The sequence below is a fragment of the Gossypium hirsutum genome, chromosome A02, assembly GCF_007990345.1.
Source record: "Gossypium hirsutum isolate 1008001.06 chromosome A02, Gossypium_hirsutum_v2.1, whole genome shotgun sequence".
In the NCBI taxonomy this organism is placed as follows: Eukaryota; Viridiplantae; Streptophyta; class Magnoliopsida; order Malvales; family Malvaceae; genus Gossypium; species Gossypium hirsutum.
The window spans coordinates 5,349,699-5,370,058 of record NC_053425.1 but is presented as its reverse complement, the minus strand read 5'-3'; the positions used below and the strand labels follow the sequence as shown (position 1 = coordinate 5,370,058).

General features: G+C 34.5%; 4 protein-coding genes across 5 annotated transcripts; 2 read left to right on the top strand and 2 right to left on the bottom strand.

Moving 5' to 3' along the window:
* Positions 1-534: 534 nt before the first annotated feature.
* On the top strand, positions 535-4,101 carry LOC121203165 (kinesin-like protein KIN-10A). The gene is made up of 5 exons (XM_041089436.1): positions 535-1,333; positions 1,614-1,769; positions 1,859-2,077; positions 2,171-3,517; positions 3,594-4,101. Exons 1-5 carry the CDS (start codon positions 722-724, stop codon positions 3,882-3,884), a joined length of 2,625 nt encoding a protein of 874 aa, XP_040945370.1. The 5' UTR covers positions 535-721; the 3' UTR covers positions 3,885-4,101.
* Positions 4,102-4,199: 98 nt separating this feature from the next.
* On the bottom strand, positions 4,200-7,708 carry LOC107936253 (glycolipid transfer protein 1). Of its 2 annotated transcripts, none has more exons than XM_016868948.2 (7): positions 7,568-7,708; positions 7,042-7,197; positions 6,475-6,530; positions 6,109-6,239; positions 5,871-6,006; positions 5,535-5,666; positions 4,200-4,444 (listed from the first exon to the last, which is right to left on the bottom strand). In XM_016868948.2, the coding sequence occupies exons 2-7, from the start codon at positions 7,157-7,159 to the stop codon at positions 4,412-4,414; spliced, it is 606 nt and encodes a 201-aa protein (XP_016724437.2). In that variant the 5' UTR covers positions 7,160-7,197; positions 7,568-7,708; the 3' UTR covers positions 4,200-4,411. The 2 variants fall into 2 exon arrangements, with proteins under 2 accessions (XP_016724437.2, XP_016724438.2); XM_016868949.2 differs by having other exon boundaries at positions 7,442-7,698.
* A 643-nt stretch (positions 7,709-8,351) lies between these two features.
* Positions 8,352-10,183, top strand: LOC121214958 (60S ribosomal protein L14-1). Its single transcript, XM_041089435.1, has 5 exons — positions 8,352-8,565; positions 8,671-8,772; positions 9,515-9,644; positions 9,735-9,847; positions 9,943-10,183. The coding sequence occupies exons 1-5, from the start codon at positions 8,563-8,565 to the stop codon at positions 9,997-9,999; spliced, it is 405 nt and encodes a 134-aa protein (XP_040945369.1). The 5' UTR covers positions 8,352-8,562; the 3' UTR covers positions 10,000-10,183.
* Positions 10,184-10,428: 245 nt separating this feature from the next.
* On the bottom strand, positions 10,429-17,657 carry LOC121214942 (COP1-interacting protein 7). Its single transcript, XM_041089434.1, has 13 exons — positions 17,209-17,657; positions 16,541-16,720; positions 16,273-16,393; positions 16,158-16,197; positions 15,971-16,023; positions 15,837-15,892; positions 15,129-15,281; positions 14,782-14,954; positions 12,818-14,325; positions 11,807-12,730; positions 11,301-11,718; positions 11,113-11,178; positions 10,429-10,901 (listed from the first exon to the last, which is right to left on the bottom strand). The coding sequence occupies exons 1-13, from the start codon at positions 17,265-17,267 to the stop codon at positions 10,834-10,836; spliced, it is 3,819 nt and encodes a 1,272-aa protein (XP_040945368.1). The 5' UTR covers positions 17,268-17,657; the 3' UTR covers positions 10,429-10,833.
* Between the last annotated feature and the right edge of the window lie 2,703 nt (positions 17,658-20,360).

Genomic DNA, 20,360 nt, shown 5'->3' with positions numbered 1-20,360 from the left:
TGGATTAAGGCTAGTTTTTAGCCTATTCTCTTTTGTTTTGTTAGGATTTTGTTTTGGGGTTTATTTAATATAGTTTAATCTAATTTTTTTTCAAAAATAAAAAAATAAAAACAAACAAATAAAGAGAATAATTGACATTTTTTTAATTTAATTACTAATTTATAAAATAGTTATTCATATAAAAAGATCTTTAAAAAAAAAAGTAGATCTATTCACAAGTAAAGTGTTCCACTTGACCTAACTTGTTTTGGGCTGGTTAAGGTAATATTTTTTTTATTTCAAGCCGGTTTGGTTTTATCCGAAATTAAATTAAATTATTTTAAAGAAAAAAATTAAACTTAATTATAAAATGTATAAACAATATGAAATTATTTATGAAAACAATAAAATGAGACATTTAGATGGATCCAATCAGATCCGAACCTTAAACCCGGCCCAGCAAGTAACCCCACTCTATCATCAAGTACCAAACGGTCGGGCATTTTAAACTCCACCACCTATTAAAAGAAAAATAGCCGTTGACTGTAACGGCTATTTTCGTACTTTTAATTTCGAAACTGCCACTCGAAACCCTCCCCTTTTCTACTTTCATTTTCCTTTTTCCTTCTTTCAAGAACAATCATAATCTTGAACAACTCAAAAAAAAAAAAATTCTCCATTTTCGTTTCTTTCTTCCGTATCATCATCATCATCTTGAAGAACTAAAACACAGTAAAAAACAATGGCTCCAACGCCATCTTCTTCTTCGAAACTAAACCAAACCCAGATGAGAACACCTCAATCCAAACACCGTCTCAACTTCACTTCAACAAGAAACAACCCAGCAATTGAACAACACCCACCGGGGGAACACCCCGTGGAAGTGATCGGCAGGATAAGGAACTACCCCGGTGAGCAAAAAGACAAAAACCCCATCTCCTATCTCCATATAAATCCCGATAACAAGACTCTCCGTGTGAGGGCTGATATTGGGTATCGGGATTTTACCCTGGATGGGATTTCTTCCTCAGAAGAAGAGGATCTTGATACTTTTTATAAAAAGTTTGTTCAGTCGAGGATCAATGGGGTTAAAATGGGAGCTAAGTGTACGATTATGATGTACGGACCTACCGGTGCCGGGAAGAGTCATACGATGTTTGGGTGTTTGAAGCAGCCTGGGATAGTTTATAGGTCTTTGAAAGATATATTGGGAGATGTTGGGGAAGATGACAGTGGAGGAACTTTTGTTCAAGTTACTGTTTTGGAGATTTATAATGAGGAAATTTATGATCTTTTGTCTAGTAATGGTGGAGGTGGTTTTGGAATTGGATGGCCTAAAGGCAATGGATCTAAGGTAAGTTTTTTGTGTTTAAATTTGTTGTTCATTATTGGTCTTTTAGTTCACATTTTGCAGGGTTCATATAAGATTTAAGTTGATTATTCAATGAAACAGCTTCATTATCTGGTTCAATGAAAATGACATTGAGATGCTATAAGCTAAACTTAATTCATGTCATGAATGGTCTCAGCCTATCTGTGTCCTAATTTTTTTTTTAGAAATTTCCGTATTGCGTGTTCTTGTCCGGGCTTCCTAGCTTGTTAGTGTTATTAATGGTGTGAATTGTATACCACAGGTGAAACTGGAAGTAATGGGAAAGAAAGCAAAGAATGCTACTTTCCTCTCAGGAAGTGAAGCTGGAAAGATTTCAAAAGAGATTCAGAAAGTAGAGAAGAGAAGAATTGTTAAAAGTACACTCTGTAATGATAGAAGTTCTAGAAGTCACTGCATGGTATCAATTTTACTACTTTTTAAAAAGAATTATTTGGTGGTCTTGCAGATGATCCTTTTTTTAAAAACATTTGTTTAAAATCTTCACAGATAATTCTTGATGTTCCAACTGTTGGAGGAAGGCTTATGCTTGTGGACATGGCAGGTTCTGAAAATATTGATCAAGCTGGTCAAGTTGGATTTGAGGCAAAAATGCAGACTGCAAAGATAAACCAGGGAAACATAGCACTTAAAAGAGTTGTTGAATCCATTGCAAATGGAGATTCTCATGTGCCTTTCAGAGATAGTAAGTTGACAATGTTGCTCCAGGTAAAGTACTAGTGTCCAAAACCCGTTTCCAGCACATTCCTGAGTCCAAGTAGCATAGGTTCATAATGTTTTTTTTTTTGTTTGTTTCCCCAGGATTCATTTGAGGATGATCAGTCAAAGATTTTAATGATACTTTGTGCTAGTCCAGATCCTAAAGAGATGCATAAGACAATTTGCACCCTTGAATATGGAGCAAAAGCAAAGTGTATTGTAAGGGGGCCTCATACACCATTGAAGGACAAAAATGATGATTCTGCATCAGCTGTTAATTTAGGATCCAGGCTTGCAGCAATGGACCAGTTCATAAATAAACTACAGATGGAGAACAAGCAGAGAGAAAGAGAGAGAAATGAGGCACATAAAGCGCTTGTGAAGAAAGAGGAAGAAGTTGCAGCGCTTCGATCCCTTCTGGAAGTGAAGGGTTCGGGTTCTGGTGCGACTGAAGATGAAATCAACTCGAAGGTAAATGAACGAACCCAGATGTTAAAACTTGAGTTGGAGAAGAAACTGGATGAATGTAGGCGAATGGCTGAGGAGTTTGTTGAAATGGAAAGGAGAAGAATGGAGGAAAGAATCCTGCAACAGCAAGAAGAAGTCGAGATGCTAAGAAAGCGGTTGCAAGAGATTGAATTCGAGTTATGCAGTTCGAGGGATGGTAATGTTGAGGAGAATGGATCAACCAATGAGTTGGATGGAAGCAGTTTTGCTAAAAGGCTAGTTGGGATTTATGGTGATGAGGTTCCAGGGATGGTTATGTCGATGGAGCTGGACATGACTGATCCTGAACCATTTGTTCATGATGTGAAACAAATGGACAAAGCTGTGAATCAAGCCGATCCTTGGTCTGCAAAACATGATGGCTTTGCCCCACAGTTTGGTGCAAAACTAGGCCTAACCACTGTATATGAAGAAGAAGAGACAGAAGAGGAGAATGAAGTGGAGAAGGTGATAATAGAGGAAAAAAGGGTATGCTCGAACGAGAAAGATTTCAAATCGACACCTGAACGGTTGGATTCTGAAACAGACTCTTCGAGACTTCTAAGAATCCAAAACATCTTTACACTTTGTGGGAACCAAAGAGAGCTTTCTCAACAAATCAGAACTCCAACACCTGCAAAAGCAGCCATTACTGAAACCATTGATCCTCATTGGTCCTCGGTTATGGTAGCTTCAGATAATGATTCTGTTGTGAAAAGTTTGAACAAGGAAAACTCAGGTGCTTTAATGGCAGCATCCTTAAAGGAGAACCAAAACCCCTCTACTGACTGCACTGATGGTCAGATTGATGTTTATGTGAAATGGGAAGCATCTAAGGAAAATCCTGGAAAGTTTATCACAACATTGAAGGTTATAAAGGATGCAACACTCGCGGATCTCCGGAAGTTGATCGATATCTATCTCGGTGCAGATAATCAAGCATTCACTTTTCTAGTGCTTGGGGTAAGTCATTCTTAGAACTCAATTCATAATATACCGTCTCTGATCTTTAAAAGTACTCATACTTTGGCATGTGCAGGATCCGACCGGGGCGCCTGTGCCAAAAGAGAATGAAGCCATTGTTAAGGCAAGTAAACTGCCAATATGCAACAATGGGCATCTGGCTTGCTTAAGGCCAGCAAAGGGTCTGCAGATAACTAATCATCTCCCCTTGAGGCCACTACAATTGACTCCACTACCATTGACTCCTCTGGAAAACAAGCTTCCACTCACCACAAGCACTCGCTTGTCAAACCAAGGTGATGATTTATCACCTAAGCTATCACCTCATCTCAGTTCCACTCCCTTTATCACTGCTCGAAGACGGTAGGATCGATATTTGCCTGTTTTTTGTTCAGTTGAAATCTCAAGTGCAGCGTGAGTATACATAGACTCTTCCATTGTGTATAATATCAATGTGTAATATCATTAAGTGTGTCATCTTCTGGTTATGGATTTAAACTCAATTTCCAATGTCTTTTTCTTTTTAGCTTCCTTAAGTTTCTTATAACTTGAAACTGTCAAGAAGATTCATTCATTGGACTTAACTGAACTTGATCTCTCTTTTTATCCAATTATTTCCCATAGCTTCCTAAAATTTTCTAAGAATATGGGTGAGAAGATAAAATTAACTAGGGAGAAGAACTGAACATAATTTCAATAATATCATTCAAGGGTCAAGACATTTAACCAAAAATTACTAAAAACTAAGCATTCAAGAGTATGTGTTTAAAGTCATTACTCATTAATTATTTCAAGTAAATACGAAGGTTTAAGCCGGAAGCAAGATACTGGAAGTTCGAACACGGGAGTAAATATAGGTAGGTAGTCTCTCCTCTACTCATTAAACTTATTCCATCATGCCTTCATATCATCCAAGCCAAACTTGGCCTGCATAAATAGAATATATCTGGTTAGTTGATTTGCAGAATGCGCAATCGTTATGATAGACAATACTAAAATATACAATACATTTGACATGAAAAAGAACCGTGGTAGATGAAAACTGAAGAAAACTTTTCATTTTATTAAAATGACATTATGAACTTTGATTCATGGTCCATTATCTTGCATACTTCTATTTCAAAGAGGTGATAATGCTTTCGTATTTGATAAAATTTTAAATATATATCTTTCAAAACACTTAGAAAATTTTTTGGAACTTTGTTCGAAGTAATAAACAATTTTTTCAAATAAGTGAAAGTTCAAAAAAAAAAAATCAAAAATCAAAAGTTTCATTACCTTCAGTATTCTTCAAAGTATCGATACCCATGACTTGGTATTAATACCAATTTAAGCTTTGATGTTTTGAAAAATTAAACAAAAATCAAAAGTATCGATACTGTTTTAAAGTTCGACGTTTTAGAAAATCAAAGAAAAAATTGCCCTTGTATTGATACCCTCCCCAAAATATCGATCAATTTTATTGCAAGAGTCATTAATGCTCTGGTTTTTACACATCCAATGACTATTCAATTTTTCAACAACCACAACAGTTGGAAATCAATTAGGAAAATCAATTAAGAACTATAAATACCAGTTTCCAAAGCTTCTACAACAACTAGAGATCAAAAGTTATCAAGAAAGATCAAAAAATTCTTTTACCAACCTTTTGTGCTTAAATTTTTCTTGTATACACTGTGAGCATTCATTGAATTTTCCAAGTCAAGTGTTTTTCATTGGGTGTGATTAACTTACAAACATTCTAATATTGTAAGGATTTTTCACTGTTTGCTTATTTGTTTACTCTTTTGAGATAGAAATCTTAGTGGAATTATAAGGTTAAAACCTTAATCAAATTAGTGAATTTAGGAAAATCCTTAAAGGTGGAAAGCTAAATAAGTGGAGTAGACAATTGGGGCTGAACCACTCTATTTGTGTTCATTGTTTTATTTTCTTGTCGTAGGTTCCACAATTTTTTTAAAAGCCAATTCACTCCCTCTTGGTTATTACGGTTGATTGATTGAGCTTACAATCTTACCAGATATTTGTGATTCTCCTCAAGAAATGGGGGGAAAGTCGAACAAAATTTCTCCATGTCAGCATTAACATCTCCAGTCCCAGCTATCACTTCCATGAACTTCTTCCTATCTGGAGCCAACTTCAATGCAACCTGTATTCTAACAATTCAATAAGTGATGTAGGACAAGTAAATCAATATTCAGATATCCAGAAAGTCCCAGTAATTCATTCATCAAAAGCTAATGAGAACATTAAGTATTGATTATAATCGAATGTCTGCATATCATAGGTTATTATCAGGAAAGAGACAAAGCGATCAAAAGAAACTTAATCAAATGGGAACAAAACTATTTACCGTGAAAGCGGAACTAGCAATCCAGCCATGGAACTTTTTCAGGGTTTTGCCATAGGAGTCGGTACAAGATTCAGTCATAGTCCAATCTGGATGTGCAAGTAAGTTGCGGAACAATTCTACGAGGAAATCCATTGCTCTGAAAATCATCAAAATAGTAAAATTACAAATTGCCAAATACAAGGAAATGAAACATATGGAAGATTGATTTCTGCTATTGTTTATTGGCGAGATTACGTACCGTGTCAACCAGAGAAGACCATTGGTACAACTAGATGAATCTGTTGCTGTTTTACAATCAACCTCTTCTTTCACCATACTGTACAAGTGATTGTATTTAGCGGGATCAGTTTCATATTTCTTTTCCAACCTCTGGAAACAGAATCAACAAAAGACAATAATTTTAGAAAATAAAATTTATTTCGTTAAACAGATTTGCATGGCGTTAAAATGCCTTCAAACGTAAGTATATAAAAGGAAAAGTAGCTCACGATGACCATCTCGAAATTCCATACAATGTTGTTGCATGAAATTAACAAAAGACATGCTAGGACAAGGAAAAGTAAGCAAATATCATCAATAGCATACTCGAGAATAAACATCTTACCGATATGTTACCACCAACATCACTCTTCACAAGGCTCATAGCAGATCCGAACTTATCTGTAAAAGCAACAGCAACAGCAAGAGCTTTTAATCTTTTGCTCTAAATCAAGTATCAATATTGTATCCATAAAGAAAGAAAGCCAGTAATAGCCTGCATATTATAGGCCTTCAACATCCCAAGATGTCAGCCTTTCACTATCTATCACAAACATTGACACACTGCTCGGATCCAGTTTGAAATGCAAGCTTAGACAATCCTACCAAAACATTGACAGCTAAACCATCAAGCATTTGTCTATTACCAAATGATTTATAATCAAAGAGTATTTCGATATCAAATCATGCATACAACCCTAATGATTTCAATCTTATTATCCTTTGCAAATCTCAAAAACTTGCATCGATAAAGTCAACTGGTATACAAACAAACTTGAAGAAAGATTTCCATGAAGATTCAACTCAAATTAGATGTTAAAAGTTAACTAATCTAACAAGCTTAACATAAGTAAATTAACCCATAATCAGAAATCCATAAAGATAACCGAAGGTATAATAATAAAAAACAAACCGAGGACTGGCAAAATCAACTTGCAGACATCCAAAAAAGGCTTGGTAAGCATTTCCCCTTCTGGAGATTTGATATGCTTCATTCCTTCCAATGATGGAGTAAAAACTGATCCTTCCATTGCTCAAAAAAGATTTCAACTTTTTTTTTCTCTCTTAACTGCAAAAATCAAAATTAAAATCACCAGGATTCAATTTCACTACATTAATATTATCCAACAAAGAAAAAGCCAGCCACTTTTATATATCTCCAAATCACTAGAGTTTTAACCTTTTTACTCAAAACCCAAAACCCCAATTCAAAAATCATACAAAAAAAACATAATTGATCATATCAAAAAGTGTCAATTTTGATCAGATCTATCAAAAACAATATATATAAAAAAAGACAGAGAGATCAATACATGGAGCTCTACTGCACTTAAAACTCAGGAAAATGGAGAATTGTGAGGAATTAAACAATAAATAAACGATTGAAAATGTGGGTATATGAATCTAATTCAATACAGATAAAAGAATAAAAACGGAACCTGGCGATTTTTTTTCTTTGAGAATTGGATTCGGTTGAAATATTGAAGACGAGAGAGAAACTGAATTGAAGTGACACTGAAGCTGAAACGGCTGTTTGTTGGTCGGTTGCACGTCTTCACGTTTCAGAGTGTACACGCGTCTTTATCTTATTGGAAGTTTTCACTTAAGTCAAAGCTAAGATCCGGATGGTCCATGAACAAGTATTTGGGTCGGGCACCCGAATATGAAATATCCTTGAGTGGACTTTCTTGTAATGTTCAAATAATCGAATCAGTGATGGATTATGATTCTTAATATAATCGATTTGATTAGTTTGACTATTAGCACAATAATAATTAAATATATAATAAAAAATATAAGAATTAAAATAATATTAAAAAATAGTTGAATTAATTCAATCGTCAATTTTTTTGTTTCAATTTTCAATTACTTATTGATTTTGAACAATTTACTCAAAAATCGATTTAATTCCTAAATCTATAATAATATATCGAACCAATCTAATTTAATTCAAATAACATTCCTAATTAATTTAATTACTCAACTCATTTTACAAGCAATGTTATTTATTTTGAGCTAGTTTAGTCTAACCCAAATTCTAGCTGAAAATATTAATATAGAATTATTGGTTTTTTTATATTTTTAAACTGTAAAACAAATCATTTAAGTAGTAGAGTTAAACTCTAGCCCAAACTTGAGAAAAAAATTCAAAGCGGACCGTAGGCCCATGAGGAAAGACATTCATTGGCCCAATAAGAAGAGAGAAAAAGAAGGCCCAAATTCAAGCAAATAGCCTATACAAAAGAGATCCGACATTTGATTAGCCCAAATCTTATCATCATCACCCAAAAATGAAAAACCCTAGATCCAACGGTTATAAACACCCTATAAATCCCAGCATTAACTAAAATCCGTAGTTCGCAGTTCGCACCTCCTTTTTTATTTCCTTTTCGCCTCTCTAGTTTCCTACACTCTCACATACTCACAGCAAAAAATGGTGAGTTTTTTTTAAAAAAAAACTTAAATGGAGGATATTGTTCATGATTTTTATTCGTGTATATATGGAATTTTTAATTTTTTTAATTTTCTTATTATTTTTTAGCCGTTCAAGAGGTATGTTGAGATCGGGAGGGTGGCTCTCGTTAACTACGGCAAAGACTACGGCAAGTTGGTTGTCATCGTTGATGTTGTTGACCAGAACAGAGTATGTCTCTTTTTTTAATATTTAATATTTAATATAACACCATTTTAATTTCTTTTATTATCGTTTTAGGCGTATGGTGGATTTATAATTATGAAATGTATGATGGGTTTAGTGTGAAGTTGTATGATTTAAGGGGAAAAAGGATAAAATTCAATGTAGCATGGTTTTGAAGTTTTTTTATTTTAGGGTTTTTAATTGGTTTAAATTTGGTGCATGGATGAATTTTGTTAATTTATAGTGGAATTTAGTTGTTTTGATTCTAAAGAGTGTGATTAAAACTGGGTTTTCTGTATATTTCTTGTTTGAGTGGAATCTAGTTTGAAACATGTTATTGAAATGAATCTGCATGATGTTAAGTCATGGTATTGTACTGATGAAACTTATTAGAAATACTATTCTAACCTTATGTTGCTCGGACTCAAGAGTGAATGCCGGATATCTGTATGTGTTGAACATTATGTAAGCTTATTGTGAGTGTGAGGACTGCATATTCACATCTACTTTAATGGGTCGGATATGGGTCGTAGAAGGGTATTTCAGGAGAAAAAAAGAGTCGGGGGAACATCCATCTAATCTTAAATGGATTAGGTGAGCATGTTTGTTAATGTGCAACTTGCTAATTGTGGTTCATTCTAGTTTTAGTGACCATACATAAGGATAGATTCATGAGTCTAGTTAAATTAAGATAGGTAAATTGCATAAAAAACGAAAGTGAATTTTTTATTATATATTGGTATGCCAGGCTCTTGTTGACGCCCCAGATATGGTCAGAGGCCAAATGAACTTCAAGAGGCTTACTTTGACAGATATCACAATTGACATTCCCCGAGTTCCAAAGAAGAAAACATTGATTGAAGCCATGGAGAAGGCTGGTAAGGATGTTAATTTTTACTCACATTTGTCATACTGTCATTTCTCAAAATAATGTTCTCTTTCTAATCAGTTTTATGCGATTGTCTTAGATGTTAAGAACAAGTGGGAGAATAGCTCATGGGGTAGAAAGCTGATTGTCCAGAAGAGAAGGGCAGCTCTCACTGACTTCGATAGGTTCAAGCTTATGTTAGCTAAGATCAAGGTTGGTTTGTTGCACCACTAATACATTTACCTGTTTTCTCGTAATTTATTTTATCAACATCTAAATATGCTTTTTCGGAACTTTGACCTGAGCAGAAGGCTGGAGTCGTCAGGCAAGAGCTTGCAAAGCTTAAAAAGGAGAATGCATCTTGAAGTAATTCTGAATTAAGGGATTTTTTGCTAGTTTTTTCATCAATGTTCCGCGAGTTCTTTTTGGGATTGATTTTCGTTTTTCTATTAAACAGAGGATTAAGATCTTTTGAGGACACCTTATTTGCTGTATGACAGATTTTGTAGTGAGTTTATTGCTATATATTGCTTGCTTAATTTGGTTGCATGTTGCAGTATTCTTTTCCTTTCAAACTTCTGTTGTTTATGTCTTGGCTGTTCATTTGATGGTAGTAAAATCTTTGAGAATTTGGGCAAGATATTGCCTGATTTATTAATTAAATAATACAGTATTTTTTAAAAAATTTTAATTTATAAAATAAGAACAGATGATGAATTGAACTATAAACACTGTAGATTTCGCAAGTGAATTTTAACATATAAGAGACTGTATCAATTGTTCTACACCAATTATACATAAAAGGCAACTTTTTTATTATAAAAGTAGGTACAAAAGTAACGGGACGATGTACAACTCAATTGCTGTTAAAATGGAATTAATTTGGCGAACTGCCATTCTTGTGGCAATTGGGTGGGTTTGGACAGCTTCGGGTTGGGTTTATATTTTTTTGGGTTTTGATAGTTTCATGTTTGGTTTGGTTGTGACTTGTGAGGTAATGGGATAAAATCAAAGGCATTCTCTCATTTACAGTAAAACAATGGCAGAAATCCATGGCTACGACAGACGGTACATAAAATCATGCTGGGATGTCACTTGCTAAGAATCAGTTCGGTTTAACATTGTGTCTACTTAAGGAACTTCCTTTGGAAATCGATATAAACGAGATAATTGAGACACTTCCGGTTCACCTTTCATCATCAAGCTGTCAACTTCTTCTCACTGGTCTTGCTTTTGAATGGTGACAATAGGGAAAATGAGCGAGCAGCTGCATGATTATATAAAGTCCTTCATGTTAGATTATCAAACTTTAATGATGTAAAACTCTGTTACTCGGACTCGAGGATGATGATCCAATATTGGTATTTGTCCACCATGGATATGTTCAAATATGTATCAGAGACATACTTAAAAAGTCTGCGAAACTTAAGAAAAGGAACCAAAGAACGAGTATGGTTCAATGTGAAGCAACTACTTACACTTTTTCGGTGTATGGCTAGCTGTCGGGTTTTCATTCTGAGAGATTAGGTTCTTCAACGTATGAACTGACAACAACAAGAAAATTAGATGGTTTTGGATCAAATATGGTTGGAAAACTACCAAAGCTACCAAAGAACAACAACTATCATATGACAAGTGCACAAGAGATGAACTATAAGGCAATTACCTTCACTAGTAGAGGCGCGGTTTGTGACAAACTCATCAGCTGGAGAATCATTAACACCAACACTATCTGATTCAATGCGATGTTCACTTGTAGCTGAGCTATGATTCTTTCTTCCAAACTTTAACAGCCGCCGAATCCCTTTGGGTGACTCCTTTACTTGATGCTTATCCGGCACTTCAGGAATCTTTTCTAGTTTCAAGTTCTTTGAATCAACTACACGAGCTCTAACACTCTCGGACTCTTTCGCTGCAGCTTGCAATCTAGTTGGAGGTGCTATTGCATGATCTGAAACTTCACTGCATGAATCTTCTGAAGAAGAGACCCGAGCTAAAGGGGCTTGATAAGGTTTTTCGGTAACACTAGAACTTGTTAACTTCGATGGTTCCTTTTCGGTGTTACTCACATTAACCTTTTGCACCTGAAAAATTGTACATTTCCGGTTAAGATGACTAAGAGAACTGCTATAGGCTAATCAACCCTTTACAGTCAAGTTCAGCAAACCATACCTCATAAGCTCGTGATCTTTGTTGTGTCCGGTGTTCATGATCAAGTGACCCGGCATTCAGTGAAGAAACTGGTGCACGAGTGGAGGGAAAATCTGCCACCTCCTTGGTTTTCCTCCCTATGTCATTTCCCTTCTGTATTGCTGCAGTACCTTCTGATGAGTTCACTGTGGGAACAGAGGGCTTCTCTTGTTCAAGCATCACAATGGTTTTTTCAATTATTGTACTGTCATCCCCATCAATGTTGAACGAAACTTTGTCCAGGTTCTTACACAGTTCAGTAACATTGATGGTAGAAGATACACTTCTATTCACCTTCTGAGTCCCCTTTCCTCCGGAATTGCTGTGGGTTATATTGGGGGCTTTAGTTGTTTTAATTTTAAGCTCTGGAAGGGATACGATCTTACTCTTATCATGGTTCATAATTGCTGATATTTTTCTGCTTTCAGGCCCTCGAAATGCTTTTCTTTTGGGTGATGGTTCCGAGTTCCGTGACTTCACCGAAGAAACACGTGCGCTGCTACTTACTTTCGGCTCTGATAATCTCCTAATCCTTGCCATGGATACCTTTGCATCAGGTGTTACACTGCCGATGTCTTTCTTCTGTACAGGCAATGATGGAACCGACTTGCTTAATCTATTTCCACTGGAGTTCGTTCCATTGTTCAATTTGCTCGGTTTGGGGGTTTTAAGAGAAGCAGGCGATACCACAGGAGTAATCCGGATAGATCTTTGTAGTGGCGACGACAATCCAGGCTCAGCATCAGTGAACTTCGATCCCTTATGAGAGCTGGGGGAAATTTTCAACGGCAACTGCTTGTTTTGCATGGCCATAGACGGCTGAGCTGCATTGGAACTACTTCTAGCTGCAATTCTCTTTTGTCTTTCCATCTTCAATGCTTCGAGTCGTTTAATCTCCGCCTCTTCCTGAAAAAGAAAGTATTAGAAAATGAATAAATAATTTATTTGATAAACCGTCCAAGCTAGCTGTAAAGATTGTTGAGATTAGCATACTTTTTCCTTCTTCATTTTCTGAAGATCAGCTTTATATGTTCTTAGCCTCTCAGCTCGGGCTTTCACTTCGTCTAAAGGACTTGTTTTCGAAGGCTTTCCCTTCCTTATCGGTCCTACAGTCTTCTTTTTATCGGAAGGATTTGCAACAAGTTTCGATTTCCAGATTTCCGAAGTCGACTCTTTCATGCCCTCTTTCTTTTTCTTATCTAGGGAAGTAGCATATTCAGCATCAACCTGGATTTTATAATCTAAGGCAGGATCATAACCAATCGACTCAATTTCCATTCCCCGCTCAGGCATCAAAGTCAAATCATCTGTTTTGCAGTTGACTTGGCTTCTGACCCTGTTAGATGCAGTTCCTGATTTCCGAAGTGACAACGAGAATTCGGAATCCATACTAATGGCATTGCGATCATCAGTTCCAACTCGAGGGACTGAAGTTGACCTGAAAGGAACTATGTAGGAATCATCATTAATATTGTTCGATGACCGTTCAAACCAGTTAGCAGCCAATCGATCTGACGGGGAATTCGTATTTTGTTGTCGATTTAATATAAACTCGTCATTCGTGGAACTCCTATTCACCCTCCTACCCCCTATTTCCGTATAATGTGAACCATCAACGGAATTCCTATCATCGGCTGAGCGACCACCTTTTATCGAAGTTAAAGACTGATCTGATGACGCTTTAAGCATGCGACCGCTACTTGCACTAGTTTTATGCATGTCGGTCATGTTCCTTTCTTCGTATTGACCCATTTCTTGTCCACCGAAAACTACAGGGTCTTCACTCACTCTATTCGGTATTCTCTTTCCTTGAACCTCCTTTTCTGCCGAAAAAATGCGTTGGTTCGCTCTACGTTCTTCCTCTTCAGCACCTTTAAGCAAATAATTTTGAAATGCTTGCCAGTGTCCACTGTCTGTCTCCTTCCCGGAAACCATTTCTTCCGTATCAACAGGCTTCGCTTGAATTCTTTTCCCCTTTGAGGATCTTAGAGAGTTCTTCTGCACTGAATTTCCATCTTCCTCGTCCATTTCAGGGCCGGAATGTGAGTCACTATCTGACGAGTTTTGCTTCTTCGAAGTGATATAATTGATGTTCCGAATGACCACCATTCCAGATTGTCTTTTACCCGAACTGCTACGCTTTTTTCTTGATTTTGGACTAACTGAAGTTTCATTCTCCAACTCCACATCATCTTGAGGTTTTGCTCTCTCCAGCTTCCAAGCTTCTGATCCATTCTGGCTATCCATAGAATGCCGTCTCTGTATTCTTTGACCAACATTGTGGCTCGGATCCTCCATTGATGGATAAGGTTGTTGAAAGAACGGACTACTTCCGGGATAGTGTGGATAGTAGGACATGCCTTGCATAGCATATCCTTGAAAGGTTGGAATACCACCTGGTGGAGAATGGATAGGCCAGGGAGGAAACAGGGGACGCGGAAATTGGGCCTGGGAATATTCTTGCCGGCCCGGGGTCTGTTGATCCATGGGAGGCTTCTCATCTGGCAATGTCGGAATTTTACTTATTTCAGTTCATAATACGAAAATTTGTAAGTCCCACAGCATATAGAGTGGGCAGAAAACCAGACGAGAATAACTTACCTCTCATTAAATAATCCATCCAAAATATATAAAAAATGCCCGAAAACAAACAGTAGTGTTTTCCCTTAAAATTAAACAAGACCGTGTTTCCAACATTGAAAATTAGGACTATCGCACGCACCAGAAGCAAGGCCAGATAGACGAAAGATTAATGCACATAATCACACATGCACAGAACATGTTGATACATGTATCCACAAATCATTGTACGGAGAAATCTTTCTTTTCAAATTATATGAAAAGAGCAATAATACTAAAGTAACCTTCCCGTTACTCAGAGAATAGCAGAACTCGTGTCATGTAATAGAAAAGGTGAACTAACATTTTATCTAGAAGAAAATTCTAAAAAAACATACTTGTACTTGACTCAATACCGGCTTTTCCGTTGTTTTCTGAAATCACGGGCCATGCTTGCTTGAGCTCTTTCATAGCGGAGAAATCAGCTCGACTAGACATTGCTTCAATTTCAAGCCACTGACCGGTTTCATGCTTTCTTTTCCATAATTCAGTAAACTCTACACAAGCATCCCTGCAACGAAAAAAAATGAAGTGATGGAGAAATCATTCACCAGTTTGTCAATTATTCTTCCATGAGTAATTTTGACCTCTGAAAAAGTATTCAATCATGTTCGAGTATGTGATCATGCATAATATATATATGCTTTGAATACGACTAAGTGCCCTGGTTGAAAAGCTCCCATACCTCAAACGAGAGGCTCCGAAACGTTCAGAAAATGACATCAAAGGTGCCATGTCATCAATGCTAAAACCAGCAGCTGCAGCACGTGCAAAAGCCATACCTTGCTCTTTCTGCAGTGCTTTCTTCCTCGTCTCGAGGACTTTCAAAAGTTGAACTCTAGTAAAATATCGGGAAAAAATAACGTTAGATTATTCCAACAAATTAAATTATGTTATTCAACACTATGTTCAGCTGAAAATTAACATGATGCCACACACGACTTGTCTTATTCTTTTTGCCTTCTGGCTTTTCTTTTTCTAGAAAAAGAAAAAAAAAATCTTTTACTCGGAATATTATGAAATGTCCGCATTTAGCTAATTAACTATAAATTTTTCTCGCCTATTATGAATATTAAGAAAAATCAACAAAATGTTATGCAAAACATTGAAGTCCCCTAGAAACCATAATGTTTTATTCCTTCCTCGAAATTCTGATGACCTACTTGGACTTGACTCTAACCTTCAAGAATACTTGGATTAATTCATACACTATTCAGTCAATCTTTCATAGAGGTAGCTAAAAATTGCCGAGTGAGCCAAGTTCAAGTATGTAAACCTTGTATAGTTGGAAGGTAAAGCAGACTGACGATAATATAGATAATATGCAAACTATGTGAAATTCGAAGTGACCACCAAAAACTATAGATAATATGCAAGCAATAGTAAAACATACTTCGGATTTTCTTCCTGTACAGCAGACCCATTCGCTAAGGGTGGCCGTGCTCCAGCCTGCCAAAACGAGAAAAAGAGTTAAACAAGTTCTCATAAATCAAAACAAATGCTAAGAATCATTTAGCGGATCCTCACTGCGTAAAGAATGATGGCTTTCTCCTCATTGGAATCCAGTGTAGCCCTTTTGCCTGTTCAAAGACATCAGGTGTTAATACGAGAACAAAAAATAAATAAACAACTCCATTCGTAATTACATGTAAAATGGCACTAATCCGGATGGAGTTAGAAGCGAACATCATAGGCAATAAGTTACTAGCAGTACCTTCTATGCTTTCTGAAGATTTTAAGTGATGCTCTTCAGCCTATCATAAGAACAAAAAAAATAGAGTTAATCTCTAGAGTATACATGTAATAGAACTCACAAACATTTCACTTACAGCAGCACTCAATCCTATATTGTTGCTTTGAATTGCAATCGCCTCTTCAATCTGCAAAATTTCTAATTCAACAGTGTACACGCGTTCCAAGATCTCCGGAGTACTCACAAATCGAACAAACCTTCAAAAACGAAAAACAAATAGTATCTCGTGGCAACTTCAAAGGGAAACAAAAGATTCATCCTAGAGCCATTTTTCGACAACAAACTCGACATACATGACGGACTCAACCATCAAAACAATAGCTCCATGGCCAACCTTTGCATACCTTTCCATGGTTCCTTTTGTGAACCAAGTGGCATCGATACCAGGTTCCGGTTGAAGGATAATCGAATAACCCCCTTTGGAAATCTGATCTTGTGCAATCTTCAAATGGGTAAGGAATGAATTAAGCAAACCTGAAGCCATTTTCTCTGACTTCCCATTTGCAGATATCACCAATTCAAACCTGATGAAAGCAATGCAGAATCTAATAAAATTCATATCTACAAATATTATACACAAACAATACCAAATTCGGTACGAGAGTAATGATTCCGTCACAAGTGATATCAGAGTCTACTCGTAACTATTAACTACCCATTAACCAATGCCCCACTAGTGCCGCAATGGCTGTGGTGCTTAGAGTGGACCAACCCTGACTCTACACTGGACATCATATGAAACCGGACTGCGTGCATTAATCTCACATTGAATATGAATCAAATAACAAAGATCCATGAGTGCATTGCACACCAGAAAGAGAGTAATGATTCCGTGACAAGTCTTCTAAACATATATCAATGCTCACATACCAAGTAAATAAACAAACTCTAATGCTACTTCGAAACTTAGAGACGATACTATAGAATTACAAATCCTAAAACGTTGTAGAAGCAAGCTTAATACATATATCAAGCTAAGTATTAGCTACAAATCAAAGAAAACAAATATTACCTGGTTCGAGTTGGTGTGAGTTGGAACACAGCTGAGTCAAGCTGAGTTGAAGACTTCATTGTTAACCTCTTTCAAAGAAAAAAAAGGCAAATCTTCAACAGTGAAATGACATCGTTATGAAATAAAAAAACTAAAAAAAGCAACAACTTTCATGAAATTTCACAGGAAAAAAAAAAGATTATGACATTTGGGTTCTAAAGATAGCTCAATTCAGTGAACCGCCAAGAAAAAAAAAGGGGGGGTTGCAGAGAATCAGAAAGGCATAAAGAAATAGGAAAGTTCTCATAAAAGAATATATAAAGGCTTTTAGTGAGAGAGTGGAAAAAAAAGGGCATCTTTTTAGAGAGAGAAAAATGGAGGATCCAAAGACTGCTACTTTCGCTGAGTGGGAAACTGAGAGGAAAGAAATTACAAAACATTTTCCTGTTTGATTTCCACTTTGGTCGGAAAATTGTTCTGTTGGGAGGAGGTAAAAATGGAAAAAAGGAAAAAGAAAGAGGGTATAATTGGGAATTTGAAGTAAAGTTGACGGCAAGCATAGGGAATGCTGAAACGTAAAGGAGTTAGTTGAGGAAATTATTTATTTCATGAATTTACCCAACTACCCTTTTTGTTTTTTTGTCAACGGTAAACACTGATTTTTTATAATATATAAAACATAGACTTCCATAATTCATATTTTGAATTGTTTCTTAAATTTTAAAATATATTAATTGAGTACTTGAAGTATCAGTACCTATCATATCAATTAAATTTTTTCATCAACCTAATATCAGATTAGACATTAAATGCTAACTCATTTTTATAACATCGAATAATCTAACTGCTAAATTAACAGAAAAATCTAATTGATAAGATATTAATATTTTGAAAATTCAATTAAAAATTTTAATTTGTTAGAACTAATTTAGAATGTGACTCATTGTTACGAGATATAAAATATAATCAAGCTTTTTTTATATAAGGAATGTGATAAAAATAATCTAATAATCAAACTTGAAATTGATATCAACTGAAAATTTAATATCAAATTTTTACAAAGTAATCTTAAATAATTTTTTTTATTAAAATCAAGTATCCACCTCTAATAATAGTAACTAATTCCTTCATAGCAGGTCATCACACTACACTTCATAATTTGAGAATCTCTCTTTCATATTAAGTTGACTAATGCACATTTTATTAATTAAAATAATACTAAAATTAAACAGCCTTATATTACTATTTTTATATTTTATAATTAAATTTAAATAAATTTAATATATCATTAAATAAATTTATTTGAAAAAAAAGAATTAACTTAAATTTTTAGAACTTCAGTCAAGCCGAACGAGCAATCCAACGTTTAGATAAAATTAATCATATTATTTCAATTTTTATTTTATTTTATTAAATTTACGTAGAAACTTTGATAATTTTTTAAGACTTGAAAATTTTAAATTCCAAATTATAATGATGCAAAACATGATTAGTAGTTTTCATTAGATTGTGATTGCAATTGCAATCATTAAAATTTTAGTTTTCTTTTTGGCAAGCTCTTCACGTGCACTAAATTATACTTCACAACAAATTTTCTCTTAATTAAGCAGAAAGTTGAAGATTAGCCAACGTTATCTGAAACGAATTGGATCCGCCGACTAGACTCGTTGAATGAAAATCGATTAGGATATAGATTTGAGAAAAGGTTTTGAATCAATTGAGTCGAAAATTGATATTAATCAGTTTAATTGAATTAAAAAATTATTAAACTGGTGATTGAATAGATTTTTAATATTTTTTATTAATTTTTAATGATTTATTTAATTAAACTGTTAGAATTTGTTAATCTAATGAATCGATAATTTGACTAATTCGATCATCGGTCCAATTTTTGAAAAGCTTGAGATTAGCAAAGAATTATCTTTGTTTAAGTTAAAGCGGATCCAATGAGCTAACAGGGGCTTCGACCTCTTCTAAAATGAAAAATTTTCTATTTAGGTCTTTTATATTTTATAAAATTTTAATTTAGTATTGATAAAATCGCATTTTGGCCTAAAAAATTGATAAAATTTTGATTTAATCCTTTAAAATTTATAAATATATAGACTATTAAAATAGTAAAATTGTAATTTTACTATCATAAAAATCTATAATTTAATCCTGACCCTAAAAAAAATTATTTGCTCCACCACTAGTTTAGGTATCATTTGATTAAAGACCTCTTTTATTTTCGTTTACAAAAAAAAAAGACCTCTTTTATTTTTTTTAAATTTTCTTTAGTTTTTAATATCTATTTATTTTTAAGTATCATTAATTGATATTTTAACAAATTAAAAATAAATAAATAAGACACATGATTTTTTTAAGGATAATTATGGAAATTTTGGTAATTTCATGAGATTGAGATTTTGCCATATATTTTTAAATTAATTTTAAAAATTAAAAAATAAATAATTAAGACTTGTGGCAGAATTTCAATCATACTTGTAGGACTAAAAAATTTTCACTACCTATGTACTAAACAATTTTTTTTTAATTTCACTTATATATTTTTTTACTATTTGGTAATATTATTTCTTAAATAATTTTCTTTATAGTTTTGTACTCATAGACAAAATTGAAACTAAATTTTAACTTAATATTAAATTTTGTGATGTTTGGGCACTAAATGTTTACTTTGATTGAAGCTTCCAACTTTCATTTTGATAATTTGAATATAAAATTCTAATTTTAATATACAAATTATACAAATTGTCATCCAATAATACTCGTTATTCTATTTTGGCTATTCAATTTTAATTTTTTTTAATTTAGGTATTAATATTTGAATTTGTTTTTGTTTTGGTCACTTATCGTTAAATTGATAAAGAAAAGTTTTTTCTAATTGGTATAATAACACATTTAGTCCTCAATACTTACATATTCTATCAATTTAATTTTAATTCTAAATAATATAATAAATTTACCCATTCACATTTACAAATTCTATCAATTTGATCCTCAAACTTTCTAACCAAAGCTTTTGGCTTTTAAAATAGGGGCATTACATATCTATAAATTTGTAAAACCCAAAAAAGGAAAAAGAAATTATCTCAACCAGCAAGTTGTTTTCTGAGCCAATTCTTGTTACCATTGAGCTTTATCTTGAAACTTTATTTTCGTTTCTTCTTTTC

Bases quoted from the DNA above. Each gene is read 5' to 3' on its own strand.
- LOC121214942 (XM_041089434.1), bottom strand. From the start codon at position 17,267: ATGAAGTCTTCAACTCAGCTTGACTCAGCTGTGTTCCAACTCACACCA. The intron at 11,179-11,300 runs GTAATTGCCTTA...TGTTGTTGTCAG, and splicing joins CCGCGCCTCTACTAGTGAAG to TTCATACGTTGAAGAACCTA. The intron at 10,902-11,112 runs GTAAGTAGTTGC...ATAATCATGCAG, and splicing joins TAGCCATACACCGAAAAAGT to CTGCTCGCTCATTTTCCCTA.
- LOC107936253 (XM_016868948.2), bottom strand. From the start codon at position 7,159: ATGGAAGGATCAGTTTTTACTCCATCATTGGAAGGAATGAAGCATATC. The intron at 6,240-6,474 runs GTAAGATGTTTA...TTCTGTTTCCAG, and splicing joins ATGTTGGTGGTAACATATCG to AGGTTGGAAAAGAAATATGA. The intron at 5,667-5,870 runs GTAAATAGTTTT...GTTAGAATACAG, and splicing joins TTGCTAGTTCCGCTTTCACG to GTTGCATTGAAGTTGGCTCC.
- LOC121214958 (XM_041089435.1), top strand. The intron at 8,773-9,514 runs GTATGTCTCTTT...TTGGTATGCCAG, and splicing joins ATGTTGTTGACCAGAACAGA to GCTCTTGTTGACGCCCCAGA. The intron at 9,848-9,942 runs GTTGGTTTGTTG...TGACCTGAGCAG, and splicing joins TTATGTTAGCTAAGATCAAG to AAGGCTGGAGTCGTCAGGCA.
- LOC121203165 (XM_041089436.1), top strand. From the start codon at position 722: ATGGCTCCAACGCCATCTTCTTCTTCGAAACTAAACCAAACCCAGATG. The intron at 1,334-1,613 runs GTAAGTTTTTTG...TGTATACCACAG, and splicing joins CTAAAGGCAATGGATCTAAG to GTGAAACTGGAAGTAATGGG. The intron at 3,518-3,593 runs GTAAGTCATTCT...TGGCATGTGCAG, and splicing joins TCACTTTTCTAGTGCTTGGG to GATCCGACCGGGGCGCCTGT.